Source organism: Salvelinus fontinalis, chromosome 14, assembly GCF_029448725.1.
Source record: "Salvelinus fontinalis isolate EN_2023a chromosome 14, ASM2944872v1, whole genome shotgun sequence".
Taxonomy (NCBI): Eukaryota; Metazoa; Chordata; class Actinopteri; order Salmoniformes; family Salmonidae; genus Salvelinus; species Salvelinus fontinalis.
Window position 1 is genome coordinate 23,357,241 of NC_074678.1, and position 16,030 is coordinate 23,373,270.

At 44.7% G+C, this 16,030-nt stretch overlaps 1 protein-coding gene across 1 annotated transcript; it reads left to right on the forward strand.

The window, feature by feature from the left end:
- Window positions 1–762: 762 nt before the first annotated feature.
- Window positions 763–16,030, forward strand: LOC129811154 (titin-like). Its single transcript, XM_055862354.1, has 15 exons — window positions 763–771; window positions 2,712–3,447; window positions 4,042–4,219; window positions 4,341–4,531; window positions 5,345–5,518; window positions 5,729–6,107; window positions 6,253–6,389; window positions 9,392–9,417; window positions 9,596–9,778; window positions 10,266–10,425; window positions 12,309–12,491; window positions 13,607–13,685; window positions 14,170–14,234; window positions 14,951–14,987; window positions 15,142–16,030. The coding sequence occupies exons 1-15, from the start codon at window positions 763–765 to the stop codon at window positions 15,227–15,229; spliced, it is 2,625 nt and encodes an 874-aa protein (XP_055718329.1). The 3' UTR covers window positions 15,230–16,030.

The window sequence follows — 16,030 nt, forward strand, 5'->3', positions numbered from 1 at the left end:
AGTTTGGGAACCACTGGTCTAGAATATTTAATATAGCTTTAGGCAACATGGTTCTAGGACCAAATATTATGTATCACTGCCATATTAATAGGCACACACAATATGATGTAGGCTATCACATCTGTAATTGACCTGTTTGCCCAACATGTGTCATATGAGCAAAGTGTATAGCCTACCTTGGTAAAGGAGGGGGAAACAAGTTTAATGAGCATTTCATTGTGGTTTGTCAACAATCGCGATTCTATGGCACCACTCGCACACCTGTCAGACGGCATTCTTGTTTGATGAAAGCTGTCAGAAAGCTCATCATGCACGTTGCGTTGAAATGCCTTGCGCTCTCGACAGACACCACGATACCCGCTGGCTGGCTGACCCGTTTAGCTGGACGGACCGTTTCTGCGATGTGAGCGTGAATAATTATATGAGAGCGAGAGAGATAATTCCACCTGACTCTCTTCCGAGACCGAAACCATCCATCCCTGAAGCTAAGGAAGACATCCTGAGAGAGTGTAAAGGTATGTAGACTAGCCCAATCCTCTATTAGTTGATGACAACAGTAACATTACCGGTAGCCTCCTGGACTGTTGCCACTGGAAAAAGTTATTCAGAGTTATTGCATTGATTGTTTTGTGTAACTGCTTGGTGTAATGACGCTACATGAAATGGCCAGAATGAGAGGCAGAAGCTGACACCTGGAAAAATACAAGAGAGGTGGAACAAGGCTACCCACAGCTGTCTCTCTGCCTGGTGGAATTACGCACGATGGACCAGGTAATACTTTTATCTGGTGTTATTACACTTTCAGTGCTGGTCTCTTCTCATTTTCTCTCTCCCTTGCACGCACACAGCGCCGTCCCGGTATAGAGGAGACCTGGTTGGTTGTCATAGTGCATATTACTCCCAATCTACAGGGTGCTGTGTGATAATTGTAAAATTCAAATGTGTGAATTCTTTGAAAGAACTCATCCACCTGGACAATTAATGTCAGCATGACAAAACATTGAGGTGAGGGCCATTTGTGTTTCAAAGTGTTAAAAAAATTGATGGTGTGGGGTGGTATATGTAGTGTGGAGAGCGATTGGACATTGGGAAGAATGTTGATGCCTTGCCGACTATAAACGATGTAGATCTGTAGCATTTCGAATGTAGCTATTCGACAAACATCTGTGAGACGTCTGGAAAATTGGCAAACAATGTCTTAAACTGCATCTTCCGGAAGCATCATGTATACATCCGTTGGGCCGAGGTATCTGTGCTATCTGGGTTTGTTGCCTCTCTCTCACAAACATAGATTTTCTGTCACACACCCTGTCACGCACCCTGCGTGTGCAAACACACGCATACACACACATTTATTCAAAATGTCATATGTTGTTCTCAAGGCATAAAATGCAGAATTTTGTTGGGAATATCGTTCCATCAAAGAAAGGCGAATTCTAAGCCTCTTTATAAACTGGGTGGTTCGAACCCTGAATGCTGATTGGCTGACAGCCATGGTATATCAGATCATATACCATGGGTAAGACAAAACATTTATTTTTACTGCTCTAATTATGTTGGTAACCAGTTTATAAACATGTCGCGTCATGCCTAAGAACAACCCTAAGCCGTGGTATATTGGAGATATACCAAACCTCCTCGGGCCTTATTGCATAACTATACTATATTGCTTAATTTCCTGTTACAAAAGGAATAAACTAGTAGCAAACATTGTGACAACCAACCCCATACTGTGTGACAACCAACCCGTGATTTGGCTGGTTGTCACAAGTGGACAAGGTGTGTTCGATGGTAACTCCATGTTGAAATAAGACAGGAGGATAAAATGGGTCCCTATTTTAACCCAAGACCTCGGACTTCCTATTAATATTGAAAAGAGTCTTCTAAGATAGGCTGGTGATGAGAAATACAGACGAGTACAAAGCGTGACAACCAACCCCAATCACCCATAATGAAGGTCGTTACCATGAATACAGTTTTAGTCCGATGGGGAGTTGGCATGATGCCCCTTCTGCTTGCCTCAATATCTATTAGGTGGCTCTTCTCTCTCGTTTATTGCTGTGTGGCTTTATTGTTTAAATGTAACATTATTTAATGCAGGTAAGGGCAACACTTTTTGTAATAACTTCAGATTTGATTTAAAATATCTGTCTTTATCTCTGTGTGTGTGTGTGCATGCATATGGATGGATAGATGGAAGAGTCATCATGTGGTATAGCAGCCCAACTGGTGACTGGTCTGTCACGTACGCACGCACGCACGCACACACACACACACACACACACACACACACACACACACACACACACACACACACACACACACACACACACACAAAAAAGCCCGGGGCCTCTGACCTATAGTTCTATTGCCCCCAGGCTCTCACCTAAAGGAATTAGGCTGCTATGAGTTTCTATTGGCAGTTTTGGTGCCAGAGTGTCTGGAAGATGCTTTTGGGGGTTGTGCACCCCACCATGAAAATAATGATGAGGTCACCTAGTCTTTTTTTATCTCATGTTGAATTAGACTGTGAAAAGAGAGAGAGATACAGATGTAAGATCTTAATTTGAGCCAGTTAAGATCTTAATTTGAGCCAGCAAAATCAAGTCAAAATAAATTAAAAGTGGAAATTTTCAAACTTCAGAAGCCTTTTTAAACCTCAAATACACTACAAGTTTGAAATGTCCTCCCCTCCTTTCTCTGTCTGATAGGAAGAAGACTTTCTGGACTTCAAGTCCTTGAGGGCAAAGTTCCAGGATGAGGAAGTGTTGATGCTGAAGCAGCCCGGGACCAAATCTGCTCTCCCTGAGAAACCTAAAGTCCTGCCTCCTCCTCACAGCCCTACAAACTGCCTTCCTTCCCTCAGCTCCACATCACACACACCCTCCAACTCACACTCCCTACCGCATGGTGCTCGACCTTCCCTCCTCTCCTCCCTCCAGGGGCCGGGTGGCATCGCATCCAGAGTCATCGTCAAGGAGGAGAAGGAGAAGAAGGTGAAGGGCAAAGACAAGGATGAGGGAAAGGTGAAATTACTAGGTAAAAAGAAGGCAGAGGCGAAGGCTGATAAAGAGAAGGCGGATGAAAGGATGAATGGAGGGAAAGATATTGTAGAAGTAGCGGTGAGGTCGGATCTGCTGGACCAGAAACAGAAGAAAGAAGCAGACCTGGTCATGAAGGCCATGAAGAACAAGAAGGTGTCCCTGCTGTCCCCTGGGGGGTCTAAGGGGGTTAGTGTTGAGCTGGTAGACATGTCACCACCGCCCATAAACACAACAAAGAAGAAGGGTTTTCTGGGCATCGGGAAGTCAGTGAAAACAGGGAAGAAGGGGAAAGAGGGGAGAGTTGAGCTTCTTCCTTTCCCCATACTGGACATAGCCAGCCCAGGCCTGACTGACCCTGAACCTCTCATGCCTCTAACCACCTTCGGAACCCCAGCCCCCCCTGGTGATATACCTATGCGTACCGTCATTATCCCACCTTCCCCAGCAGTACACATTGTTCACTTACCCCCTGCCTCGATACCTGCCCCAGTACTAGATTCCCCCTTACCCATGGAGCTGACTCATAACCCAGTATTTACCCTGTTACCCCCCACACTGAAACCTGCATCAGCAGCTGAAGCCATTACAGTCGTTACACCACCTAACCCCATCCCAGTGATCCCTGACTCTGCTATCATTGATCACATCCCTGAAACCCTCAGTCCTAAAACCCCAGCTGAAATCATCCCAGCCCCCACCCTGCCAGTATCAGTCCGCCCTACCCCTTCCCCTGTTCTGGCCCCATTCAGCCCAATACCAGCTCCCCCAGTAACCCATATACTCCCTGCTGTCCCCTCCACACCTCCACTCTCTACCTCCACCCCACCTCTACCTGTTATCGCCACTCCATCCCCACCCCCTGACCCTACCCCCTCTCCTCTTCCTCCCCCTACACCTCCAGCTGCTGAACTTGAACCTGAGTCTGTAGTAGTGGATATTGCTGTTATAGTCGAGACCTCTGCCTCTCCATTTCCCTCTCACACCCCCCCTCCCCCAGCTGGTGACCCCTCAGTCACACCCCCGTCCCTCCAGCCTGAGAGGCCCGTGGGGATCCAGGAACGGCCACTCTCGGCCCTGTTGGCTCTAGGACGAGCAGAAGAGATGAGTTCCCCCAAAAAAAGAGGTTCAGAGATAATCTTCAATGCTCTGGAGAAAGCTAAGAGGACGCTCGCCAGGTACACAATATACCTTCAATACATACACATTAACACTATCCCCCAGTCGCTTTTGATGAAAGAGTCTGATAAATGACCATATTGTTCTTATTATGTTAATGTTAACTCCATTCCCCCCCAGCCCTCTTACGACCCCCATCCCCTCCAGACCTGTCACGCCCACCATAGAGGACCTACCCCCACCCCCCCACAACCCTAGCCCCACCCCGATGAAATCCCTACCTGAGCTCCCACCAATCGACTACGATGACCAGGCAGGGGCGGCAGCCCCTACACCCCTGATACCGGCCCTAGTCAACGGTATTGACATTAGTAAGTGTCTCTCCCTCTCTTTCTCTGTACCTCTCACCCTGAGACCCCTGTTCTCTCTCTTCCTCCCTCTCTCTTTCCATCTTCTGTTCACCCTGCTTTTGTACTCTGAACATGAAGTACACAGGAGTGCAGCTCATCCCTTACACCCCAGGTAAGACAATGGGTGTTGTTGCAAAGCTGCAGACACTAAAAAGCAGAGCAGGTAAAATACCTCTCTACCTCTCAGAGCCAGAAACAACTCTGTCCTGAGGAGGGCAGAGGGGGAGAGAGAGGAGAGGGGGAGAGTAGGGTGGATGAGGAGGAAAGGGGGAGGAAGAGAGGAGGAGAGTAGGGTGGAGTAGAGGAGGAGAACGGGAGTGGGGTAATGTAGGGTGGAGTAGAGCAGGAAAAGGGGAGGAAGAGAGGAGGAGAGTAGGGTGGAGTAGAGGAGGAAAGGGGGAGGAAAAGAGGGGGAGAGTATGGCGGAGTAGAGGAGAACGGGAGAGGGGGAATGTAGGGCGGAGTAGAGGAGGAGAACAGGAGTGGGGGAATGTAGGGCGGAGTAGAGGAGGAAGGGGGGAGAAGAGTAGGGAGGAGTAGAGAAGGTATTTAAACTATCATTGTCACTGTGGTGTAGAGGAACAGTGTGTCTGCCATGATTGGGTGCTGCTGTCATTGTCTTCAACTTTAACAAAGCCTTTTAGAGAGGCCATAGGTGTTGACTGAAGTCTTTTCGCTTCACAGCGTTACACTACAACAACACTATAACCAACACTGTAGGTTTCACTGCTTTAGCTTTCTTAGTATCGAACCTCCCTGCCTCCCTCTCTTTAGGGCAGGCGTCTCCTATGTTGGAGGGGATAGCAGAGAAGGGGGCAAGGGACGTCCTACCAGACCTGTTTGTGGTGCCCCCTCCTCCCCCGAGAAAGCGCCTCCCAGAGGCCTCCACCCGAGGATCCCCACCAGAGAAACCCCCCCAACTCCCCTCCGTGGACCTGACTGCTTATGGTACATCCTACCAACTTCTCCTCACACTGGACATGTTCTGTTTCTAAAGAGCTCCACAGCATTGTGTTCACAAACCACAGAAACAAACCACATTACACATAAACAAACATATCTCACATTCCCAGACACACACGCTAAAATGGAAAGGATAGTGTATTGTTATCAGTGTGTGGTTGTTCTTGTTGAGTAACTATCTGTCTCTCTTCACAGCTGTGGAGATTCCTGTTCCTTCAGCTGATTCTGCTCTCAACGTTCCTGAGTTTGAGGATGTAGGATCGGATGTTCTGGACTTGGAAGCCCTGGAGTTCCAGCCTGCAGACTTAGTGGACTTAGAGGTGTCTAAGTGGGGGTACGGAGAATATGGTGACCCTGAGTTTGCCCCACTAAACGCAGACAACATTCCAGAGACAATGCCTCTAGAACAGGAGATTCTGGAAGAGGGTGAGGAGCTTCCGGAAGTTGAGGACCAGGGAGTTCCAGAGTTTGGAGTTGAATTCAGAGAGATTCCAGAATCAGAACCGGGGGTGGAGGTTCTTCAGGAAACTGTCCATGCCTCCCCTTTCAGCCAAAACCCCCAGCCAGCTGCAGGGTAACACAACCAGCTATCTCTTACTCTCTCTCAAACGTACCTACTTCTCAAGAACATATCCAGCTCTTGTTCTCCACTAGAATAGTGCTCTATGTCATGTTGTTGTTGTCACTGACTGACCGTTCTCCCACCCCCAACTCTCCAGAGCCCAGGCAGAAGACAGCACCTATGGAAGCTGTGGCAATGCCTATGAGGACATGCCCTCAGCCAAGCAGAAGGTCAAGGGTCAACCCACCAAGAAAAAGAAAGGATCAGCGAAGAGTAAGACACAGGCACCTTACAGTAAGTTCTACTATAGAGTACAGTATATACATATGAGATGAGTAATGTAGGGTATGTAAACATTATATAAAGTGGCATTGTTTAAGTGACTAGTGATACATTTATTACATCCAATTTTTATTATTAAAGTGGCTAGAGATTTGAGTTCGTATGTTGGCAGATGCCACTCAACAGTCTGATGGCCTTGAGATAGAAGCTGTTTTTCAGTCTCTCGGTCCCAGCTTTGATGCACCTGTACTGACCTCGCCTTCTGGATGATAACAGGGTGAACAGGCAGTGGCTCGGGTGGTTGATGTCCTTGATGATCTTTTTGGCCTTCCTGTGACATCGGGTGGTGTAGGTGTCCTGGAGGGCAGGTAGTTTACCCCCGGTGATGCGTTGTGCAGATCTCACTACCCTCTGGGGAGCCTTACGGTTGTGGATGGAGCAGTTGCCGTACCAGGTGGTGATACAGCCCGACAGGATGCTCTCGATTGTGCATCTGTAAAAGTTTGTGAGTGTTTTCGGTGACAAGCCATATTTCTTCAGCCTCCTGAGGTTGAAGAGGCGCTGTTGCGCCTTCTTCACCATGCTGTCTGTGTGGGTGGACCATTTCAGTTTGTCCGTGATGTGTACACTGAGGAACTTAAAACTTTCCACCTTCTCCACTACTGTCCCGTCGATGTGGATATGGGGGTGCTCCCTCTGCTGTTTCCTGAAGTCCACGATCATCTCCTTTGTTTTGTTGATGTTGAGTGTGAGGTTATTTTCCTGACACCACACTCCGAGGGCCCTCACCTCCTCCCTGTAGGCTGTCTCCTCGTTGTTGGTAATCACGCCTACCACTATGGTGTCGTCTGCAAACTTGATGATTGAGTTGGAGGCGTGCATGGCCACGCAGTCATGGGTGAACAGGGAGTACAGGAGAGGGCTGAGAACGCACCCTTGTGGGGCCCCAGTGTTGAGGATCAGCGGGGTGGAGATGTTGTTTCCTACCTTCACCACCTGGGGGCAGCCCGTCAGAAAGTCCAGGACCCAGTTGTACAGGGCGGGGTCGAGACCCACGGTCTCGAGCTTGATGACGAGTTTGAAGGGTACTATGGTGTTAAATGCTGAGCTGTGATTGATGAACAACCTTCTTACATAGGTATTCCTCTTGTCCAGATGGGTTAGGGCTGTGTGCAGTGTGATTGTGATTGCGTCTTCTGTGGACCTATTATGGCGGTAAGCAATTTGGAGTGGGTCTAGGGTGTCAGATAGGGTGAAGGTGATATGATCCTTGACTCTCAAAGCACTTCATGATGACGGAAGTGAGTGCTATGGGGCGATAGTCGTTTAGCTCAGTTACCCTAGCTTTCTTGGGAACAGGAACCATGGTGGCCCTCTTGAAGCATGTGGGAACAGCAGACTGGGATAGGGATTGATTGAATATGTCCGTAAACACACCAGCCAGCTGGTCTGCGCATGCTCTGAGGATCCGGCTAGGGATGCCGTCTGGGCCGGCAGTCTTTCGAGGGTTAACACGTATAAACGTTTTACTCACGTTGGCTGCGGTGAAGGAGAACCCGCAGGTTTTGGTAGCGGGCCGTGTCAGTGGCATTGTATTGTCCTCAAAGCGAGCAAAGAAGTCGTTTAATTTGTCTGGGAGCATACGTCTCGTGTCTGAGCTGTTGAATTGCGACTCTACTTTGTCTCTATACTGACGCTTAGCTTGTTTGATTGCCTTGCGGAGGGAATAGCTACACTGTTTGATTTCGGTCATGTTTCTGGTCACCTTGCCATGATTAAAAGCAATGGTTCGCGCTTTCAGTTTTGCGCGAATGCAGCCATCAATCCACGGTTTCTGGTTGGGGAAGGTTTTAATAGTCACCGTGGGTACAACATAACCGATGCACTTGCTAATAAACTCGACCACCGAATCAGCATATACATCAATGTTGTTGTCTGAGGCTCTTGAATCACAGACCTGAGCACAGGTGTTTCCTGTTTTAGTTTCTGTCTATAGGTTGGGAGCAATAAAATGGCGTTGTGGTCAGATTTGCCGAAAGGAGGGTGAGGGAGGGCTTTGTATGCGTCGCGGTATTTAGAGTAGCAATGATGCAGAATTCTGCCAGCCCGAGTCGCACATTCGATATGCTGATAAAATTTAGGGAGCTTTGTTTTCAGATTAGCTTTGTTAAAATCCCCGGCTACAATAAATCAGCCTCAGGATACGTGGTTTCCAGTTTACATAGAGTCCAATGAAGTTCTTTCAGGGCCGTCGAGGTGTCTGCTTGGGGGGGAATATACACGGCTGTGATTATAATCTAAGAGAATTCTCTTGGTAGATAATGCGGTCTGCATTTGATTGTAAGGAATTCTAGGTCAGGTGAACTAAAGTACTTGAGTTCCTGTATGTTGTTATGATCACACCACGACTCGTTAATCATAAGGCATACACCCCCACCATTCTTCTTACCAGAGAGATGTTTGTTTCTGTTGGCGCAATGCGTGAAGAAACCGGGTGGCTGTGCAAACTCTGACAACGTATCCCGAGTGAGCCATGTTTCCGTGAAACAGAGAATGTTACAATCTCTGATGTCTCTCTGGAAGGCAAACCTTGCTCGAATTTCGTCTGCCTTGTTGTCAAGAGACTGGACATTGGCTAGCCTCGCTCCGCGAGGCGGCCATCTCTGTCGGCGCCATGTTGCATCAGAAAGAACCTTAGATGCTGTCCACCATATGACACTTTCCAGCTGTGGGTATGAGAGATGAGGTCAGATGTGTGTGTGTGTGTGTGTGTGTACTGTATGTAATGTAATGTAGTCCAGGCAGTGAGGCTAATGTGTTTTTATGTCTGAGCGGTGACGTCTGTCTCCTTTACTCTTTTCTCCTATCACCCTTAACAGACTGACATTGCTTTCTCACTCATGATTGGATCTTATCTAGCCATAACTGCAGCCTATAAAATAAATTAACAGAAATTATGGGCTCAGATGTCATCATGTTTTCTTAACTATTTCTCTTCCTTTCATTTTTCACAGACCCATATGCTGAGACTCAGCTTCCGGTAAGGAATATTCTGAGTGTTTTGATTGGTTGATAGCTCAGTATTTGACCCAGGTCTGTATTACACACAGTAAAGCCTGATCTATCGCTCAGGTACTTCTCTGCATCTATCCTGTGTAAATCTAATGCCCCAGTAAAGATCTGTACAGACATGTCCTTCATCTTCCAATTGTTTACAGACAGAAGAAACACCCAAGACTGGCTGGTTCTTGAAGAAGCCTGCCTCGGAAACCCCAGATGAGAAACAATTGAAAAAGATAGAAAAACAACGTTTGGAGAAGGAGAAGAAAGAACAGAAAGAAAGAGAGAGGAAAGAGCAGAAAGAGAGAGAGAATAAAGAAAATGAGATGAAGAAGTTTAAGGTAAGTAACCCTAAGGGGAGGAGAGGAGGGTGAAATAGTACTCTCGGCAGTAGAAACCAGTGTGATTTCATTCTTTAGGATGGCAGATTATCTGAACAACATGTTAACATAGTAATAACTTCTATCACAGAGAGATGTATTTTGACTTGAGATTTACAGGGTTAACTTCAATTTTTGAGCAAGTCTCCAAATGATGTAAATGAATGATTTTGGATCTCAAATCTGAATACTAGCGATGGGAGAAGGGGCGGGACTTATCAAAAAAATATCAAAGTGTTGCTAGTACACACACTACATACACTGCACACTACACTAATACGCTCTGTTATACACAGATTAATACACAAGGTAATATCAACAGTAGCAGCCCCACTAGCAGTTTATGCCATTAATGGATTAACAGACTTACATTACATTAATCACGCTCCTCTACAGTAAATACAGTATGGGCTGCTGAGAGTATATTTAACTGTGTGTGTGTGTGTAGATAACAGGTCAGAAGGAGGCTATATACCAGGCTACAGTGATGGTAGCGTCTAAAGGACATAAGCACGACCTGGCTGTGAAGAATGGGGACATAGTCAGCATCATACGGACCACAAACTGCCCGAAAGGAAAATGGCTGGCCAGGGACAGCACTAATACATGTAGGTTACACACCTCCCTAACCCCTGACCTCTGACCTCTACACAAATACAGATGTGCATAAAATCTGTCAAATTAATGGCTCAAAATCTGGAGTTGTTGTTTGAATATATAGGTTTACATATCTATGTGTGTGCATAGACGGGTACATCTCAGTTATATTTATTTTGTATTTTATTTAACTAAGCAAATCAGTTAAGAACACACTGTTATTTACAATGACGGCCTACCCCGGCCAATCCCTAACCCAGGTTATAACAGGTGCACAGTAGGAAATTCAAACTTGTAGTGTATTTGACTTTCAAAAAGGTTCCTAAAGCTTGTAATTTCCCATTTGTAATGTCAGACTTGATTTGTCCTCATGAAAAATTTATCAAACGCTTAAAAAATGTCCACAAATAATAATTCACATTTCATGTTGCTTCAGGATTATTATCCTGCTGTAGAAAATTGGCTCAAATTAAGATCCTACATCTTTATATGTTATATGTACAGTACCAGTCAAAGTTTGGACACACCTACTCATTCAAGGGCTTTTCATTATTTGGACTATTTTCTACTTTGTAGAATAATAGTGAAGACATCAAAACTATGAAATAACACATATGGAATCATGTAGTAACCAAAAAAAGTGTTAAACAAATCAAAATCTATTTTAGATTCTTCAAAGTAGCCACCCTTTACCTTGATGACAGCTTTGCACACTCTTGGCATTCTCTTAACCAGCTTCATGAGGTAGTCACCTGGAATGCATTTCAATGAACAGGTTTGCCTTGTTAAAAGTTCATTTGTGGAATTTCTTTCCTTCTTAATGCGTTTGAGCCAATCAGTTGTGTTGTGACAAGGTAGAGGTGGTTTACAGAAGATGGCACTATTTGGTAAAAGACTAAGTCAATATTATGGCAAGAACAGATCAAATAAGCAACAAGAAATTACAGTCCATCATTACTTTAAGACATGAAGGTCAGTCAATCCAGAAAATTTCAAGAACTTTGAAAGTTTCTTCAAGTGCAGTCACAAAAACCAACAAGCGCTATGATGAAACTGGCTCTCATGAGAACCAACACAGGAAAGGAAGACCCAAAGTTACCTCTGCTGCAGAGGATAAGTTCATTAGAGTTACCAGCCTCAGAATTTGCAGCCCAAATAAAGGTTTCACGGAGTTCAAGTAACAGACACATCTCAACATCAACTGTTCAGAGGAGACCGCGTGAATCAGGCCTTCATGGTCAATTGCTGCAAAGAAACCACTAATAAAGGACACCAATAAGAAGAAGAGACTTGCTTGGGCCAAGAAACACGAGCAATGGACATTAATGTGATTTATTTAGAAGGCACTTAACCAGCATGGCTAGCACGGCATTCTGCAGCGATACGCCATCCCATTTGGTTTGAGCTTAGTGGGATTATCATGTTTTTTCAACAGGACAATGACCCAAAACACACCTCCAGGCTGTGTAAGGGCTATTTGACCAAGGAGAGTGTTGGAGTGCTGCATCAGATGACCTGGCCTCCACAATCATGTGACCTCAACCCAATTGAAATGGTTTGGCATGAGTTGGACTGCAGAGTGAAGGAAAAGCAGCCAACAAGTGCTCAGCATATGTGGGAACTCCTTCAAGACTGTTGGAAAAGCATTCCTCATGATGCTGGTTGAGAGAATGCCAAAAGTGCACAAAGCTGTCATCAAGGCAAAGGGTGGCTATTTTGAAGAATCTTTTGATTTGTTTAACACTTTTTTGGTTACTACATTTTTCCATATGTTATTTCATAGTCTTGATGTCTTCACTATTATTCTACAATGTAGAAAATAGTAAAAATTAAGAAAACCCCTTGAATGACTAAGTGTGTCCAAACTTTTGACTGGTACTGTATGTGTATGTAGATGGATACATCTCAGTGAGCGACGTGGAGCTGGACATTAAGGAGATGTTGGAAATGGGGAAGAGGGCTTCTCGGGCCATCAGCTGTAAAAACATTACCACTATGGTAGAACAGGGAGGAGATGTGGCCAGTATGGACAGCAGGACATCCAATCACTACCCACTTCAGGAAGATACAGGCAGCTGTAAGTACTTCACTGATTACAGTCAATAATTTAGTGCACATTGTCACGAACTGGCTCGAAGTTCATAACAAAAGGCAGACAACGTGGAGACAAGGAATAACAAAATATACACTGCTCAAAAAAATAAAGGGAACACTTAAACAACACAATGTAACTCCAAGTCAATCACACTTCTGTAAAATCAAACTGTCCAGTCCAAACTGAACCGCTACCTCTGTCCTGCTGCTGGGTTGTTGCCCTCCTATGGCCTCCTCCACGTCTCCTGATGTACTGGCCTGTCTCCTGGTAGCGCCTCCATGCTCTGGACACTACGCTGACAGACACAGCAAACCTTCTTGCCACAGCTCGCATTGATGTGCCATCCTGGATGAACTGCACTACCTGAGCCACTTGTGTGGGTTGTAGACTCCGTCTCATGCTACCACTAGAGTGAAAGCACCGCCAACATTCAAAAGTGACCAAAACATCAGCCAGGAAGCATAGGAACTGAGAAGTGGTCTGTGGTCACCACCTGCAGAACCACTCCTTTATTGGGGGTGTCTTGCTAATTGCCTATAATTTCCACCTTTTGTCTATTCCATTTGCACAACAGCATGTGAAATTTATTGTCAATCAGTGTTGCTTCCTAAGTGGACAGTTTGATTTCACAGAAGTGTGATTGACTTGGAGTTACATTGTGTTGTTTAAGTGTTCCCTTTATTTTTTTGAGCAGTGTATTTATTAAATAAAGTAAACTAAATACAATTAACAATGGTGTGTGTAATCAGTAATCAGTAGTGTAAGTGAGTGTTTGCATGTATAAATGTGATAATGAGGGGTGTTGAAAGGTGCCAAAGCAAACAAACAAAAGGCCACAACAAAATCTATAAAGGTGTCTGCATGGAGTCTCCTCCATGAATGGGGAAGTGGTGTATTTATCCTGGGACACACCCGGCCCAGGTATGTCCCATGTTGCTGACGACCCTCCCGGCTCCGCCCACCGGCATCCTAATAAGGAAAACTAGAGCAAAGAGAAAGAATACGGCAGACAGAGTGGGAGGGTCGTCACAACATACACACATGCCATATTGTGGATCCAAATAAACATTTAAACTCTGTGTGTGTTCTCCTCCCAGTCACAGACGACAGTGAGGAGTGGGCACATGATGATGATGAACCTCTCTCCTCCCTCATTGAGGAAGAGCCCACAGAGAGGTCAGTCCATAACACAGAAATTCCAATATTGACTATTTTAACAGTGACATTTAGAAGTAGGGACTGTTAGAGTATATGGACTTTAATTGGAAAAACTTTTAACAAAGGGACATTATGGAATATTTATAGACAAGGTATATACGTGAGGTTGAGGGTGCTATGTCTGATTACAGCTGCGTCCAAAATCCATGCAGGTTTAACCTATGAATGTTCTCCATTCTCTTCTACAGAGTTGCTTTACAGCTCCCTCAAATCATTTTTTTCAGCTATGTTCAATTGTATTCTTCATACTATAAAATAATGCCACGGAATTCTAAGCAAATATTGTCTGCTAAATTAACTAGTGTACCCCACAGCCATATGGAATAGCCAGATCAGAGCCTAACATAAGGACAACTGAGTATGCTATTCTGTTCTTCTGAAATGGGCTACATTTTCTTCAGCTTCTCGTTTTTTCTTTCTTCTCCTCTCCTTACTCGACCAGCTCTCTCTTTCCCTACCGTCTCCCTCCAAGAAGACCTGAAGAACTTGAACCTGAAGAACCGATCAGTAAGTAACGCGCTATGGGTGGATTCTGTGTCCTACACATTCCACACATTAGGTATATTGTCCTTGGGCTGGTTACCTAGACCCAAAATATCCATTGTGCATGCCTTTCTTTAATACAGATGTAGGATCTTAATTTGATCACCCTGTTGCAGGAGAACTTTCCTGTAATGCAAAAAAAGGCTTTTGAAGTTTGTAATTTCCACATTGACATTTTTTGACTTGATTTTAAATTTCCCTTATGAAAAATGTATCAACCCCTACAAAAATCTCCATTAATTACAATTCACATTTCCTTTTTTTGCAGGATTATTTTAAAATCCTACATCTAATAGTCCCGAGGGGTATCCCGAGGAGTTAGTCTAACTTGCCTAAATATTCTGAAATAACCTTTACTCTTTTAGAAAGATGAGCTTGAAGTTGGCATGGTCTGATTGACTCAACAACCAAGACGTATATGGAACTTAACTTACGTTTTTGATTCAATAAGAAAGCAAATTTATGGTTTATCAAAGTTAGCTGGCTAATTCATTGGTCTGAGTTTGTAGTATACCCTCTCAGTAGGGTTTAATCTGGGTCCAGGAAACCAGCTCATAATGGTTGAAAGAATGTTGGAATTCATGAGTTCAATGAAAGGAATTAACTTTCTACCTTTGAATCTGACACTCAGATGACAGTGGGAAAATACCTTTAAAACATCTTTCTTGTTTCATTTCCAGGCCCTATGGACATAGAAGGACCAGAGACAGTGTACCTGTAAGTTGGATAGAAAGAAATGGCGCCTTGTGTAATTTATCACAGGTTTTCTTGGCTTGGGTTGTGCATGTTATTGAGCTGTGTCACTGAGTGGGTGTGTCTTAAAGGCATTAGAGTGGGTGTGTGACAGGCATCTGTATGTGTTTCTCTATAGGTGTAAAGAGGAAGCAGATTTGAAGCTTTCAGATATGGCGGTTCGTCCTCCTCCTGACCTGTATGCAGACATCATCAGTGACTCTTAGTAGACTACAAACTACCTACAGGTGACAAAGTTGCTTAACTTTACAGCTCCAATAGTCACCACTGAGCAGAACCGTTGATCAGCCAATAACAAGGCTATTGATAATGCATTGATGTCTGGGTCTGTTCTCTCTTCTATGAGCAGCTGGTGAACAAAGGAAGAACGGCAAGATGGTATGTCTGTTGTCAACTGCCAGTCATCGCCATGACAATCACTCAGATGACGGAGGCTTGTAGAATCTGTCTGGACAACCTGCAATCGGATGAACTATTTCTGTTATAATATTGTTTTGGCTGTGATTCAATCTGAGCGCTCTAGTCAACAAAGCAGCCTTTTAAGGTAACCGTGTTCAGAGATCGCATTCAAGATAAATGATGCAGTTGTCGGCAATTACCTTTTAATTCGAAATTACTGTTAAATGTCAAGGACGCTATATCGCGGTTTTGGATTGAATCTCTTGTATTGATGTCCATCCAGGGTTATGGAGGATGAGATGAAGGGCTTTATACAGAATGTTTTATAGAAAGACTATGCGACACCATACATGTATTGGTTTAGGTTCCACTGTGTCGTGCATCTTTACAAGTGTTTACGATGACTCAACACTGTATCCAGCTACTTGTGTGTCTCAAATGACACCCTATTCCATGTGTCATACATTAAGTGACAGAGGGTTAGCCACATATGGCTCAGTCAAAAGTAGTGCACTACACAGAGAATAGGATGCCTGCCATAGGAGACTTGTCTGTTTTTTATATTCCCAGTGAATTTCCCATAAAGTATTAAAGAGATGTAACATTGA

Bases quoted from the DNA above. Each gene is read 5' to 3' on its own strand.
- LOC129811154 (XM_055862354.1), top strand. The intron at 6,108-6,252 runs GTAACACAACCA...CCAACTCTCCAG, and splicing joins AACCCCCAGCCAGCTGCAGG to AGCCCAGGCAGAAGACAGCA. The intron at 12,492-13,606 runs GTAAGTACTTCA...TTCTCCTCCCAG, and splicing joins TCAGGAAGATACAGGCAGCT to TCACAGACGACAGTGAGGAG.